The 16,806-nt window shown below is 40.0% G+C and overlaps 1 protein-coding gene across 4 annotated transcripts in view; it reads left to right on the top strand.

The window, feature by feature from the left end:
• Window positions 1-16,806, top strand: part of BMPER (BMP binding endothelial regulator) — a 148,407-nt gene that overhangs the window by 79,355 nt on the left and 52,246 nt on the right. For all 4 annotated transcript variants that reach the window (XM_014248427.2, XM_014248428.2, XM_005519053.3 and 1 more), the window contains 3 exons: window positions 1,426-1,530; window positions 6,868-6,913; window positions 15,118-15,447. In XM_014248427.2, the coding sequence (XP_014103902.2) occupies window positions 1,426-1,530; window positions 6,868-6,913; window positions 15,118-15,447 (481 nt within the window). The remainder of the gene's footprint in view (window positions 1-1,425; window positions 1,531-6,867; window positions 6,914-15,117; window positions 15,448-16,806) is intronic.

Below are 16,806 nucleotides of genomic sequence, written 5' to 3'. Positions count from 1 at the left end.
GTATGCTGAGACTATGCTCCATCTGATTGGCACTTTCACACTGGCACCATTGTGCTTCAGGAACAAATGCCTACTTCTTAGGCACCCAACTAAAATATTCTGCTTCTTGTGAAGATTTTATTATATATTACTAGTATTATATGGAGTGTGAAAAAATAACGAGACAGTACATCCATTTCTGGCCTTGTGTGCAAAAAAGTAAATTCAATATTTCTCTATGAAGTCAATGGTCTAACACAGAATGGGCACAGCAAATGTGTTTTTGCACTCCTGTGCAAAACCAGCTGTAAGACAAAAATTCAGGGCAGCTGCATGCAGTCAGCTGTGATGTATTCTGGTATCTTGGCAGATGCCTGGTGAGTGGTCATTAGAGACCGAAGAACATCAGAAACTCCAGGCAATAGAAACATGCCCTAGAAACAAAAAATAGGAGAGAGACAGCCTTTGATGAAGCAAGCTGAGCTGAATAAGTTAGTCTCCTTGGCATTTCAGATACAGTCTGTTTCTGTTTCTGGTCAGAACATCATGTTGAGGTGGGCACATAATTATTCACAGCTGTCTGGTTGAACTGCCTGTTCCTGTCAGGTCTATCCTCACCCTTCCTTCCCAGCAGCCCTGTAAACAGAAAACATGCACACTTTGGCTCTAAGCGGACTAGCATAAGACTGTAAGTGGGTGAGACAGAATGTTTTAGGAACCATGCTTGGCAGATACAACACTGTGTAAAAAGGAGCCAGGGCAGTTCCACAAGCAATTCATCCCAAGTGGGGACAAGACCACAAGGCATATTATGCTCTACACTTCATATTTTCAGAGCTATACATAGGCTGTCTTACCTTCTCTGCTTTTGAGAGATTCAATACCGTATCTCTTCTAAATATTTTCAGATGTTTAGCAGATCACATATCCATGAAAGTGCCGTAGTAATCTAAATTAGAATTATTTGACCATTCCTGCCCTATGTTGAAAAGATGCTACATATGGGAATAAATTCACTGTCTGCTGACATCTTAATCAAATATTTTCATGTGCAACAACTTAAAGATGTCACTCAACCCACAGAATCAGGTTTTTCTGGTTATGTGAACTGAAATGAAAATTTGTGGTAGGTGTGATCACAACTCAGATGCTTATTGGATAGAAAACAATGCAAATAATCAGGACACTGTTGAAAAATGCAAATGTGATTTGGTTAGCTTTGGAAAAATGAATTTCTTACCAACAAGGCCGAAGGGAAGAAAACCTGGCTGAATTTGATCTCTGTCTTGAATCCAACTGGCCATGGACAGACACCTCAAAATAATTTAGACTAAACAATGACACAGTGCCAACAGGGAAATTCATCCTTTCTTGTGCAATGATACATTGCTGAAATAGCTTTTTGTTGCCACCCCAGCTGATACTATATCATGTTCCCTCTTGCAGGATGGAGAGATGTGGTCCTCTGTGAACTGCACCATCTGTGCTTGTGTGAAAGGCAAGACAGAGTGTCGCAAGAAACAATGCATTCCAATCAGCAGCTGTCCTCATGTGAGTTTTTTAAAAGAACTGAGATTTCTTCATTTTTCTGCTCCACCATTATCTTTTCCAGTGTTTCTTGGAAGTGTGTGCATGACAGTGGGACATGCTGTTTGGAAAGAAGGGATCATTTGGAATGTTAATTTTGGTTGGCATTCCCCAAATGTGCTACTGCTATCCTGAGTATGGTCTTCCTGCCTCTGTCCTTGCTCTGATGACTCTGTGCTCCACCTCTTCTCCTTTAACTTTCTCTGTCCCAAGTATCTGCATTGGCACACTTATTTTTGACTTTTATTTAATAGTTTTATAGAGTGGTGAGGTGGCTATGTTAATATTTCAGTAGTGTGTATATTGCTAAGGCACGCCACAGCAGATTGTTGTACTTGCATTTTTCAGTGCATATGAGGCTTAATACTTGGTTGAAAATGTAAATTAGACAAATCTAAGAAAATCAGATCAACCAAGCCATGCTGCCTTCACTAAGGTTGTGGCCTGGGTATTTTTTATTTGAAACTCTAAAGTGAACCCAAAGAATGCTGTAATTGTAACTTAATGGCATCAAAAAATAGCTTTGCTTGAAACCCTGAGCTAAAATCAGCCTTTGTTTCTTGGATTTCTCACACTGATAAATGATTTTGGTCTTATGGCTCAAGGTTTCACAAGATGGAGCTCTAAATAGCACCTCATGTAGGGGCAGATCTGTGAGCAAAACTGTAGAAGAGAGACCCAAGTTGTTAGCATTACACCTTCCCAGTGTTTCCTTCTCAATCCTGGAAGCCAGTGGGGGAAATGTGAGTCACAGACACCCAGATATAAATTTTTTAAATGAAAAACTCTCAGTTTGTAAAATTTTTTATGTGTAAACTTTTGAGAGAAGTGGTGGTAGAATAAAGAGCCTGCACCTTGGTTCTCCCCATTCTGATGTGACAGAGGGCTTCAAGATCCTCAGAAGAGGGAGAATCCTTTTCCTGTCCCTCTGGCACTCACTGCAGAGAGCAGTTCTCCTCTTAATGGGCCTCACATGAGATGCTGCATGCGTGGATGACGCATGCAAATGGAGCTATTCTTCTGGGAATGTTATATGTATGGCTCATGGCAGTCAGGTTTGCTACCTTCATGCCATTCACAGTATAAGCAGGAGGTGAGAGCTTGGGCTTTTTAGGTCTTGCACACACTGCATTGCATTTTTATTTTTCTTGTGCTGATGCATTTTAAACATTTAAGGCGCTTCTGAGATCAAGTAGCTAAAATGACTTAACAGAGATCTTCAGTGTAGCACATCAGTTCAGCTGTATCCATATATAAATTTGTGCATTGAGATGATCAGTTGAAGTGGTTTCTAAAATAAAAATAGTGGTGGGTAAAAATTCACCACGGACAGTGCTGCAACACATAAGTGAGACTGACAAACTCATTCAAAGCTGCTACAGAACCTGCTCCAAGGCTAATGTGAAGTCCTAAACTCCCCTTGACCTCTGAGGTGAGTCTGCAAACAAGCTGAATGAAAACAAGGTCTGGTTCCTTTGGGCTAGAAAGACCATTTTTGTTACCCTGTAGCACCTTCCCCTCCAGTATATAATCAGTCAGCCAGATCCCCACCTTAAAATGCAAGTTGCAATCAAACCCACCCTCCTCTACAGGTACACATTACATTTCTGCTGTTCCAAGATAAACTGGAAGGAGAAGTAGGAGAAAGAATGTAAACTCTAGAGTAAGATTTATTTTCCTATTCCAAATGGGTACCAAGTAGTTTTAAAGCAAATAATGTATGCTAATTGATTTAAATCTTTTACTTTTCATCTCTGCTCCACTATCTTTGATGAGACTTTCTGTCAGAAATCTGTAAACATCACTTAAACACACCACATTTTTCAAGATAAAGATATATTAGTGGTTCTGATACTGACAGCCTGAATATCACACCTAGAGTTATGCTGCTGTCTCTGCAAACTGTAGATGCGTCCATTCCTTTTCTCTCTTCACAATATTTTTGACAGTAAGCAGTCCCCAATTGACTGTTGAAGACTGCTGTGGAATAAAATGTGGTTTCATATTCCTTAGGTGTCAGGCAACATAAAGTTATCTCATTAAATGTGTATTATTATAGAGACAACTGAGTGTGAAAGGATTGAAGATTCACAAAGAATTTAGAATATTATTCCTTGACTTAAATGCTTTACCATGCAGTCTTAATACTCTTTGCATACTGTGCATGGCTTTTTTTTGGGCTATTTTATTTTATTTTATTTTACTTATCATAATAAATTTTGGCCAATTATTTCCTGAAAGTATGGGTTTCAAAGTGGTAATTCTGCAGAAATTTCCAATACTGCACAACCATTTGTTTTATTCAATCTACTGGTTGCAGGCTGACATATTTTTTAAGACTGTTTCAGCCATTTCTTTAGTTTTCTTCATAGAGGTAGACACAAGTTTCTGTTGCTTTTGTTCTTTTATTTTTGGAGCATTTAATCCCATATCAGCAATTGCAGGAAATGTCTTTCGTAGATTCTTTTCATCTGCTGCAGATCCAATACATTTTTCAAATTCAGTCCCTCCTGTCACATTTATAGTAGGATTGGTCCTCCTTGGCATTCTAGTGAGCCTTGTGGCTTGTGGTTCCTATTTCTTGCTTTCTGATCACTGACTCCACACAGATATTGCCTCTCTCAAGTTACCTGGAGTGTCAGCCTGCAAGGTGTGGTGCATATTGGCCCCCACTCAACAAAGCTATTACACATGTGTCTAGTTGTGCTGAAGTTAGTAGGCTCTCCGTGTGTGCTGAAACTTAAACACATGCTTAAATACTTTACAGAAAGGGAGCAATCTCAACATTTGGAAACACTGTTTCAGAGATCCTTTAGACTTCTTACTGAATTTGCTGTTTACTTGCCCTAGCTCTGCTCTAGCTGTTCCTTTGCCTTGTGCCATCTCCTTTCTGATTACCTATCCTTATAATTTATCACCTTGCCCCTTATTATGCCTTTGAATTCCTCACTAACATCTTAAGTCTGTGGTAATGATCAGTGGCCATGAACATGCTTCTTTTTGTACTGCTAGAGAAGAGCTTGGTGAATTTTACAGCATATAACCTTTTCTGAGCTCCAAGGCTGTGCAAAAGTTAATACAGTTAAATTCACAGCAGGTGAAGACATTTGCAGAGTTTGATTCTGTGGGTAAATTTTGAACCCGTGAACTTCAAGTGAGCTGAAAATTTATTCAGAACACGTTCTCCCATCTCTAGCACAGACTGCATATAATGTTATACACATCTGTTATTATTACAAACAAAAAGTTGCTGTTTTTACTCTAGTGCCAAATGAAGCACAAAAAAACAACAGCTGTTGCTATTGCACAACCAAACAACCTCTTTTCCCCAGCAATTAGTCTTGCCTTAAAAAAAAAAATAGAAAATAGAAACCTCAGACACAAAATTGAAAACTCCATAAAAAGGAAGAAAAATCCCTGAAAACAAATAGACTCAAATGTGGTCTGCTTATAAATATTCATAGGGAAAAATGGGATCACATCACTTATCCCACTCCTAAGGGAACCCTCAATGCTAACGAACTCTTGCAGCACATGTTAGCAATAATGGGTTTCCTTATTCTACAAGACAAAAACAGGATCTCAGGCCAACATGGTGGCTCAAGTAACCAGCCTCAGCAGGCTGCCTTGGAGATTCCAATTTCACTTGAATTCTTGCCACTTCCAGCTCGGCTGATGATTTCAACTCTTTTATTGAAACAGAGAGGTAAGGCTATGCAGTGCAGTGTGTGGCATTCAGCTGCATGTTTCTGTTCCTACAAATATGTGTTGCTAAGCTCCCTATTTCTGTGTGGTTTTAAGGGTTTCTCCTTTAAGGGGTTCTGTTCTAGCAGGTGCTTGATAAGCCTACTGTTGCAGCCTGGTCCTCAGCTTTTCTCTTTGCTGGGACCTGGGAACCACACAAACATTTAAGTGCCTCTCATTCTGCCACTGCAACTCTGATCCCTTTTCTTAAGTCCAGATGTGTCTCACGTGTGTTCACATGAATTTGCATATTCAAAGACAAGCCTACACTGAACTGGGCTGTGTGGGTATTGTGCCCAAGTGCATTCATGACCAAGGATTTGTTCATGCCATGTGTCTACATCAAGCAAGAGCAGGATGGAACATGCTCCACTCCAGTTTTCTAGCAGATACTTGGAGTTCATGCCTCCCCATGCACATTTTCAAAGCTTGGCAGCACTGTAGGCAAAAAGCAAGGCTGACAGCAATAGGGGGCTGCCTTTGCCCACTTCCCCACTCTTTGCATAGACCTGTCACCAATTTTTTGTCTGTTTTCACAAGTTTTTTATATGTTTAGGGGGCAGGATAGCACAGCTCCATTTGCTCACTCTTGCTGTCCTCACCTTGCTTACCTACTTGGTGGGAATAGGAGCAGTAGTCACACAGAGTGGACTTCCTCTCCATATAGCTCTCACTACCTGTGTGGGAATATGGGTGAGCTTCAGTATCACTGTAAGTTCTTTTATAACCAACATCAGTTTTTGCTTGGAAAAATACAATTTTTTCAGGCTTCTCTGCTAGCTTGCTGGTTAACTTGAGATAATTTAGTTCCTTCCTTCCTGCCTCCCTCCATGCCCCTCCCCTCCCCTCCCCTCCCCTCCCCTCCCTCCCTCCCCTCCCCTCCCCTCCCTCCCCTCCCCTCCCCTCCCCTCCCCTCCCCTCCCCTCCCCTCCTCTCTCCCCTCCCCCCCCCCCCCCTCTTCTCTCCCCTCCCTTCTTCTCTCCCCTCCCTTCTCCCCTCCCCTCCCTTCTCCCCTCCCCTCCCTTCTCCCCTCCCCCTCCCCTCCCCTCCCCTCCCCTCCCCTCCCCTCCCCTCCCCTCCCCTCCCCTCCCCTCCCCTCCCCTCCCCTCCCCTCCCCTCTTCTCTCTCCCCTCCCTTCTTCTCTCCCCTCCCTTCTCTCCCCTCCCCTCCCCTCCCCTCCCCTCCCCTCCCCTCCCCTCCCCTCCCCTCCCCTCCCCTCCCCTCCCTTCTTCTCTCCCTTCCCCTCCCCTCCCTTCTTCTCTCCCTTCTTCTCTCCCTTCTTCTCTCCCTTCTTCTCTCCCTTCTTCTCTCCCTTCTTCTTCCCTCTAAAGAGAAAAGTAGTAACAAAGAACCCTTTTAATATTTCATTTCTTATAAGACTGCCAAGGAGTTCGTTGAATGTTCTGTTTTTAGCACCTGATATTTGAAGTTGTAACCAGGGCACTGAGTTCAAACACAACTTGAATTATTTTCAAAGGCTTATCCAGTCTTACAACATGACACAGTCATTGGTCCAAGAACTCTTTCATTAAAATAGCCTGTCTTTCTCCCAATTAGGGTAAAATCCTGAACAGAAAAGGATGCTGTCCAATTTGCACTGAAAGTAAGTTATTTCTTCACGTTCTTTAAATTCTTTTTTATTCTTTCAGAGAAAATAACTATATAATAGTATGTTTGCTTTTCTGCTTTCTTTTTAGAGGTAGCTAAAGGGCAAGTGATTATTTTTAGCCATGGATTATGCCTCCTATAAATCTGTAATTTTAAAATAAGATTTTGTTTTTATTTTATTTTTCAAAATGATGCTATTTTGTCAAATCTGTGGTGCTGCATTTTGAAAGATATAGTTGGTCTGTGAAATTTGTAGGCAATAAAGCAAGAAAATGAATGGAGTTATAACTTTAGGACTTGGGTACCTTTTACACCTATAACTAACAGTCCAGCTATGTGCATACATAATCACACCTTTTTAGATGATTTGTGAGGGTTAAAAAAAGGTGTGCAGAAGTATCAGACACAGTCTGGGGCAGCAGTGGAAAGTAGAATAGAAAACTATTCTTCTTTGTTTATGATGTTTAGTTCAGTTCTTACATTCTAATCCCTTTATTCCTCTCTTCAGGAATGATCATTAAATTGCAGTATCACCCTCCCAGTCAGCAAAGGACCTACTCAAATACTTATCTTTCAGCTTGTTCTATTTAACTCAACTGGGAGACCTGAAGTTAACAAGATACCATTACGTATTTCCTTCAGTACATACTTAAGTATTTTACCAAATAGGGACAGACTGCTAAAATGGGGTTTTATGACCTATAGAAAGGCTTTTGCAAGAAGAAAGTGTTCCTATTCTTTTGCCTAAAATCAAATGGTTTTGCTGTTCAACTCACTTCTGGGTTCTCTTGAATTGCACAAATCCCATATGCTAAATATCTGTTTTTTCACTCTGGGGCTCATTCATTTTGAAACCTGTATCTTGGGATAAAATAAATCTAGCCTGCAAGTCTTCATTATCAAAATAGAGTAAATACAAGGGACAACCTCAGAAACACTTGAAATAATACTGAGCAGAGGAAGAAATGAAAGAGGATTCAACTGACTAGCAGTTGATTTCATGTTAGCTCAGTTTTAAAGGAGAAGAGATTTGTATAGACCTTTGCTCAGATGTGACATACCATTAGTGTAATTGATTTATCAATCTCTATCTTGCCTCTTTTTTTATGTTTCAGTCTCATTTAGCCTTTCTCATGTGCTCTTCCTGGGTTCTTCTGTAACATAAGCGGGGAGGAAAAGATGGGGCCAGTCACTGCCTCAAAGCACAGGAGACCCTCTACTTTCAGAGGTTCAAAAGAAGACAGTACAGTGACTCCTTCAGAAATGCTGCCAGAGAGTGATGACTTGTGATAATTGTTTCATGGGAGAAGGAGGCAAAAATTACACTTCTTCAGTGTTAAAATAACTTATCTAGGAGCCAGGTTATCTAAAATCTCAAAACTTCTTGATGATATAAGAAGGGAATAATCATGACTACAAACATGTTAAATTAAGGTCAGATCATTATTGCTTGTCCTTCTGCCGTGCAGATCTGGAAAGAGCCTGGCTGCATCTTCCCAGTGACTTCTTTCTGTGTACTGGCAGACTGCTGTTAGGTCTGCCCACAGTATAAACAACCTTGTTCCCTTATGGGAAGGGATCAAGGAATCAAGGGTCTGCATTGCACTGCCTGTGCTTGAGCCTAGGAGTCTCGTTGTCCTGTCGCACAGTCCCATGCTCCACCATTGCAGCTGGAACAGAGGGGTCTTTTTTTTTTTTTTTTTACAGAATTATCTCACTATAGACCTATTTTAGTACTTGGAGAAGAGCTAATTCCAAACTTTTGTGATTAACAGGACATTCTTGGATTTTACAGAGAATGTAATCAAGGAGCTTAAATACAGTGTTATACAGACGTGGTGGCTACCACTAGATGTTTTAACATTTGCCATTTGCAAGGAATTAATTCCACCTTTGCAGAAGAAGTGCTGTAAGTCTCATCACAACTATCATGTGACAGGAATTGGAAACTTTGCTAATTCAGACAGTTTCTGATAAGATGTACACACAGCCCCTTCCCTCACCCACTCACTCATGTTGATCCTGATCCTGTCTCTACACACTGACACACCAAACATTTCTGGCGCTCCAGCAGATATTAATTTTCCTAAGTAAAAACAACATAGGGAGGTACAAGAACATACTGTACACGGGGGAGCCTTGAGTACAGTTTAAATGCAGCCAATTTCTATGAAGTGGGTCAAAACCAGTCACGTTGTGAAAGAATACACTTTAAACTGGGAAAAAAAAAATAATCAAAGGATTATTTTCAAAGCAGTTTGTTGCAAAGAGAAAAAGTACCTCATCTCCTAAAGGGCTGGAGAGTCTCTTTTGTCTACTGTTGCTGAAGTTAACTATAGTTAGTTTTGGCATGTTGCTTTTTAAGCTCCATGGCTGGCATACAGTTATCACTAATTAAACACAGTGGTCATACCAGTGGAAAATTCAACAGTTTAGTTTATGCTGCTGTAAAAATGTAATGAAATGTACTCTTTTGGGCTTGATTTAGAAAAATCACCACTGACGTCAATTCCATAAATTAGTAATCCTATGTTAGACCAAGGTCATTTTCATATTAAAAATAAGAAAAAACTAAACCTGAGTTCAAATAACATTAACAGACTTCTCTTAACTTCAGACAAAGATAGGAACTTACAGTGGATGTAAAATCTTTGTTCTTGACAAGGAAGAATTCATAGGTCCTGCTGAAATTACAGTACACAGGATGACATTTTTTTACTAAATTCACGTAGATACACTTTAATCATTATTAATAGTCCTAGCACAATCTTACACCAGTTGTGAGATTTTGTGGATGAAGCTTTTCAAAGTGGACTGCAGTCATCTAGGTTTTCATATACAGTACATGATTAATCTTGCAATAAAGGCTGCTTTTGGGACAGAAAATGTCATTCATCATGAATCATTCCACAGCTTTTTTAATTGACAGAATGGTCAACTGAGTTAAACCAAATTCAAGGGCATTTGAACCTACCTTAGGATTAAGAGGTTGGTATTCCATTTGGTCCTGCATCCTTTTTATGTGTTTTTATAGAATTACTGATAAAAGCACTGACTTTCAAAGAATAGGAAAAAAAAAGAAAAAGAAACAAAGTGAGGTTATGCATTGTGGGTACCTGTGAGAGGAAGTGGGACTGAAGAACCACATAGGTTCCTGTTTTTTTCTGTTATTTCCTTTCCATGAAGAAATAAAGCAGCAAAAAGGCTGCAATTGTTTATTCATACTGGAACACTGTTCGTAATTTACCTCTCATTTCAGCTGTGATGGTCTACTGTATAAATATGTATTTGGACAAATTGGAATAGCTATTTTATTTATGAAATAGACCATAAAGACTCCTGTGGAGTTTTTGACACCACACCTTGTAATGTGTATTATATCAAGCTGCCCTATGCAGCAGTTATGAGGAAAAGTCCTCTATGGCTATGCAGTTTTTACAGAAAACCTATGAAATTCTGTTATGCATGTTCTGTAGCTAGTTTTTAGAAGTCAATTATGTTCTGTTTGATTTAGGGCTTAATTCAGAATATGGGCTAATTACATTCAGAGTTTAATTTTATTTTTAAAAAGCTGGGATATTTTTGAATTATAGATCTACAACCAGAACAGCCTTCACTGGTAAACTTGTGTTTTTTCCTCCTTCTCCTTACTTAGAAAGTGTCCAAACCGATTTTAGTTACAATTTAAAGCATATTTTTCTTGGCCACTCTTAACTACCTACAAGCCCAGCAGAGTGTGACCAGACATCTGGACATCTTGGACTTCAATTGACTGCTCTGATCTCCTGAAAAAACAAAACAAGCTATTCCATGAGTACCAGAACCAACAGAGCCTGGTTTCCTATGGATTTGTGTCCCATTTCCTTTATGTCCCAACAAATAATAAACCCAGCTAGAGACAATATATCCTGTGGCTGGTCTGGAGCTACAAGTGTGTTAATTGCCCAGCCAATATGCTTGTGCTCTTGGCTGGTCAGGATGTGTGTACTGACTGTCTGTCTGGCCTCCGTCACGCAGTATATATATTTTGCCTTTCTAAAAAGGCAAAATACTGTCTGGGGGAATTGAGGCACTGGGTGGAAGGCAGAAAGGTACTTTTTGGCAACCAGTTAGTTTAATAAGTGGTTCTTACCTGTACTCAGTGTACTAGTTAATAGAAATGAGTGGTCTTTCAGACTTTTATCCCTCCACATTGGCCAAACAGGTTGTGATTTTTTTTTCTTTATGAGAGTATGTTGAAACTTAGGAAATGCTAATGTGTTCTTTTCCATGCTCTTGCTTTTTTAGCTTCCTTTTTTGTACAGCTACATGTGTTTTCAAAAACACTCCCTTTTCTAATGAAAGTCACTATTTCATTTGAATTGGGAACATGATTTGAAAATTCAAGAAAAACATGCCAACAGTTCTATAGTATTCACTTTTAGCACCTAAATACTATTATTAGTTTGCAAGTAAGCTGTAGAGCCCTAGGTGGGAGCTAAGCAAACTGCATTAATCACACGCGTAGTTTAATATTTTAGTCAAATGTAAAAGTGTGAAGTCCATATTTAGTTGCTTAAAAAACAAATGTGAAAACTGCCAAGCTCCCAAAAGCTTATATGAATGCCAGAGTGTCTGAATATTGATTAGGAAGCAACATGCAGGATTTCCAAAAGAGGTTCAGTGGTGTTTGCATCCAGCTCTCAATAATGTTTAATGAAAGTTAAGTGTCTGAAGTGTTTTAAAAATCACAGCCTCCTAAACATAGCTCTGGGGCCCTCCTTTGAAAAACCTATGTTTTTCAAGGATAGAGAGGGAATGGGTAAATTGGCATTCATGTGCATGTCTAGATGAGCAAAAAATGACACAAAGATCATGAATGCCACTTTCAAAATGAGGAAGAGGCAATGATTCTTCATTTCCTTTGCCCAAGGATGTTGTAGATGCTAAAACCATTTTTGGACTGGAAAAATTTACAGAAAATATTTCTATCAAAGGTTACTAAATTAAAAGAAACCATGTCTAGATAAGAAAGTCCCTAATCTAAATTCTATTGTATAGAATTGCCCTTTTCTAGCTCTACCTTAGCTGACACACGGAGTGTTGGCAATAAGCTGTGAACAATTTACTGTAGGGGAAAAAAGGGAAAGACCTACACCTGTGACCCTATGCCTTGTTACTATAAGCTTGCAAAATTCATACTCCATGGTTGGGGAACGTAACTTTGGTGATGCAGCATCACCTCTTCATCTGTTATGTCCCAGTAGAGAAACAAGTCACACACAATCCTAACTACAGATCAGTGCTTCCAATAGATTTCAAAAATTGCCAAGTAAAAAGACTGGTTGTTGAAGGAGGGGAAAAAAGAAAAAAAAAAAAAAAAAAAAAGAAGAAAAAAAAAAGAAGAGAAGAAGCAAACCATAAAATATGATGTGATTGAAAGTCTTCCAAAAGGAAATAAACAACAACCCAAAAGCTAAAAATGGCAGGAATTCTTTTCATGTTGATGGTCTTTTGCAGTCTTATTACACCCAGTATTTAAGGTTTATTTCTAGGCCAACCAGTTTTTCTTACTGGCAGTGCCTGAGTTATCGCACACACTTTCGCAGGGTGTGGATTTATTTTTAAACCCCACAATTTTAGCAAACCTTTCAAGAATGTTTTACACAGTGATATCAGAGAATCAATTATTCAGATGGTTTTTAGGTGGATTTTCCCTCCTCCATTTCCTTGGTTATTAAAGAAAACAGCAAAATTTGGATCAGACCTTCAGCTATCCAGTCCAAAATACATTTTTAAGTGCACAGCATCAAGTTGACATATGACGTGACACAATGTAGTATAACATAAAACAACATTACTCTGCATAACACATTAGAAATTAAAAATAAATATTTTCTTTGGATCCCATTGGCACTATCAATTTTACTTGCACATCTCTAAATTATGTTTGCTCCTCTCATGTCTTTCCTCTTAGTCACTTGCTTAGGTGAAGAGTCAGCCTCCTCCTCCCAACAGATTGGTTAAAAACATGAATAACATGTCCGCATTCTTGTCCTTTAGAAACAAGAGAAAAATCAGATCTTTCCTCTAGAGTCTTCACTGATGTTTGGCTGATGGTTTGTTTTATTTTGTTAATTTCCTTGCTTTCATAAAAGTTGTCATTAAATTTAAGGAAAAATTGAAGCTGGAATAGCTGAAGTATAATCTGAGCTGGTAATAACATGTATCTTAGTACTCGTCATGCAGATACTTGGATGTATACATAAGGAAATTAGAAACATGTTAGTATGATTTGCTAATGGGTAAAGTCAGATGGTCTCCATACAAAATCTATAGATTATGTTTCCTATTGGTAAAAATGATGTTAATTAAAAGCCATATGGTTCGTTCCAATTTTGGAGAATCAATTAATCTTTTAATGAACTTTGGAAAGCAGTTATGGACATCCTTATTGCTATCAGTGAGGAAAATAAAACTCACAGAAGTGCACATTTTTAAAAGCACACTCTTGCCTAAATGTCTTGGTTTTCAGGGTCTGCTTTAAGTCTGTTTTCTGAAGATGTTGATCAAATAAGGATCATTTTGATTTCTGATGGAGTTGTCAACATGATGTCCTTGAGGAATTGAAACTTTTGGTCCCTAGTTGCCAGACGCAGTAAAGATGGGTCATAATGATGCCAAGATGAGTTACTGGCTTAGCTAAAGAAGCATGCATGTGGCCAATTAGGGGTAAAGTACAAATCACCCAGGGACCTGCTCTGTGGTGGCTCTTCATCACGTGGTGAGGGGAAAGTGAGATGAGGCTTTAGGAAGACATTTCTTGCAGTAGGGACAGACCAACACTGAAACAGGTTGCCAGAGGTGACAATGGAATTGCTGTTACTACTGCTCTTTATGGGCAGGTTAGATAAACGTATGTCAGGATTAATATAGGTGGAGGTGGTTCTTCATTGCAGCTGGAGAAGAAGAAGGTAATGGCTCCTGGGGTCTCCTTCAGCTCCATTTGCTGTGTCTCCATGTAGGTTTCCTTGAGCTCTCCTTACAGCTAGAAAAACACCAGAAATGTTACAGTTACTTTAGCATTGCACTCTGCCTAGGCTGAAAAACTCTGTTGGGAAAGGTGTATTGTGTAGTTAGAATTGTATTTCACTCCACAGGAGCAATTCCCTTCCCCTTCTCCATAATATTCATGTCTCCTTTTTTTTTGTAGATTGTAGATTTGAATTTGGCTTTTTTAAGCTGTTTTTTTCAAGCAAGCCATTGTTAGTTAAACAGGCATCATCTTTCAAAAGCAGCCTTAGCCCATGGGTATACAACTGGCAATATAGCAGTGTGCATTTCTCTGCCTTGAGACTCCTTCTTCAAGGAACAGCAGCAATGTGGTTAGAATCTATTATTCCAGAAGGCTGCAAGGCAAATGTATTTGCTGCTATCTTTGGTTGTGAGACAATTCAATCAGTTGCTGGGTAGCTGCAGGGTAACTCAGCATAATTGCAATGAAGATAGAAATGCTCTGTCTTTGAGCTGTGACTTCTCTGAGCATTGTATGGCTTCAAATATCTATAAGAGATCTCCATCCATTTGTAATGACATAAATGATTGGTAGAGACACCATGCTCTTTGGCAGTCATTGCATCATGTTAGTCATGTACTACTGACTTTTAGTTGGTGGTGATATCAGTAACTACAAGTCAGTTGTGTATAAACAGCATATACAGTAGCTTGTAACACTGAATAAAGATGCTGGTTCTATATGTATTTTGGGGAAAAAACATTTAAACACACCTAGTTTATAAATGTACATTATGTATAAGTGTGTATATATAAAATATGAACTGAACCAGCTCTTGCTAAAGTGATCTGATGGTTTTTAATTTCAGGGAGGCACTGAAATTTGAAAAAGCTCACAGGCATTTTAATAACCTACATACTGTAGGTTACTACATAGACTGTACATTATGTTTAAGGGACAAAGCTACAGGTTAGTCTTCCTATGCTGCCCCAGGGATGAACTGGCCTTTGGTTACCAGCCACTTTGGGAAAGACTTCTAAAGCAATGAAATTTTTGTTTTTTAAAGATTTATTTAATCCTAGTGGGCACCAGTCTACCCTGGAGAGCAGATAGATTAAGTGAGAGCAGGATCTCTAAGTTCTTATCTACTGCTTTTTTCCAACTTTGATCCTGATATGGCACTTTTTTTTCTCACTCACCTGCAGAGCCTGGAGTTTGCACTGTGTTTGGAGATCCTCACTACAACACTTTTGATGGACGGACATTTAACTTTCAGGGAACATGTCAGTACGTTTTGACAAAAGACTGCTCCTCCTCTGCCTCACCCTTTCAGGTGCTGGTAAAAAACGATGCCCGTCGGACCCGTTCTTTCTCCTGGACAAAGTCAGTGGACCTTGTGTTGGGCAGAAGCACAATCAGCCTCCAGCAGCACCTCACAGTGAAGTGGAATGGGACTCGAATTTCACTGCCTTGCGAGACACCACAATTTCAGATCGATTTGGATGGTTATTTGCTGAAAGTGACAACCAAAGCCGGTAGGACAAGTATATGTGTGTGTGTCTGTGTGTGTTTGTGTGTGTGACTTCTTTCTCTGTGAAGAACTTCTGAAGTTCAACATGAACAGTAGTCAGTAAAAAAACATGATAGTAATAAATATCATTATTACTATTTAGAGATCAGAGAAACCCACAGCTCTTTCAAAATTCCCGCAGCCCACAAGCAGACAGAAATCCCAGCTATGAATTTGAAGTCTGCAGGATATTGCTAAGCTGTGTTTCATTCTGGAGCTGACAATTAGCTGCCTGAGTAGACAAAAGTACCATGACTTTCACTTCCAGTAACTTAAAAGTGGCTATGGAGAGTATGGTGGATTGACCCTGGCTGGACATCAGCCAAACATGCCCACCAAAGCCACTGTATCTCTCCCATCCTCACCTGGACAGGGAAGAGAAAATATAGTGGAAGGCTCGTGGTTCAAGAAAAGAACTGGTAGAGATCACTCAGTAATTCCCATCATAGAAAAAATAGACTGAATTTGGGGAAATTAGTTTAATTTATTGCCAATAACATTAGGGTAGGATAATAAGAAATGAAGTAGAATCTTCAAAAAACCTCCACACTTCCTTCTTCATGAGCTTAAATTTACTCCTCATTCTATCTCCTCCTGTCCTGAGTGGTGTAGGGGGAATTGGGAATGGGGTTCAGTCAGTCCATCAGATATTGTATCTACCAGTTCTTCCTCCTCAGGGGGAGGACTCCTCACACTCATTCCTTGCTCCAGCATGGTGTCCCTTCCACAGAAGAAAGTTCACTGCAAAGTTCTCCAATGCGAGTCCCTCTCATGGACTGCATTTCTTCACAAACTTCAAAAACACAGGTCCCTTCCATAGGGTGCAGCCCTTCAGGAACAGACTCCAATGTGGCTTCCCCATCAGATCACAAGTCCTGCTAGAAAATATGCTCTAGGGTGTGTTCCTCTCTTCATGGTTCCAGGATGGGCCTCCCGCAGGGTCACAGTCTCCTGTAGGCATCCATCTCCTCCAGTGTGGGGTTATGCAGGTGGATCTCTACTCCAGCATGGGCCCTTATGGGCTGCAGGAGGGCGGCCTTGCTTCACTGTGGTCTGCATCCTGGGCTGCGGGGGAACATCTGCCCCAGTGCTTCCTCTCCCTTCTTCTCCGCTGACTGCAGAATTTATATTGCACTTTCCCTTCTCTTTCTGACTGCAGTTGCGCAGGGCTTTTCTCCCTCTTCTTAAACACATTATCCCAGAGGTGCTACCACTTTTGCCAAAGCTGAGCCCATCTTGGAGCCAGCTGGAATTGGTCCATGTCAGAGCCAGCTGCAATTGGCTTCACTGGACATGGGGGAAGTTTCTGGCAGCTTCTCAGTGA

The sequence above is a fragment of the Pseudopodoces humilis genome, chromosome 1 (assembly GCF_049639895.1).
Source record: "Pseudopodoces humilis isolate 2021_Gansu_Grassland_sample_001 chromosome 1, ASM4963989v1, whole genome shotgun sequence".
In the NCBI taxonomy this organism is placed as follows: Eukaryota; Metazoa; Chordata; class Aves; order Passeriformes; family Paridae; genus Pseudopodoces; species Pseudopodoces humilis.
This window is presented reverse-complemented; position numbering and strand designations above follow the sequence as displayed.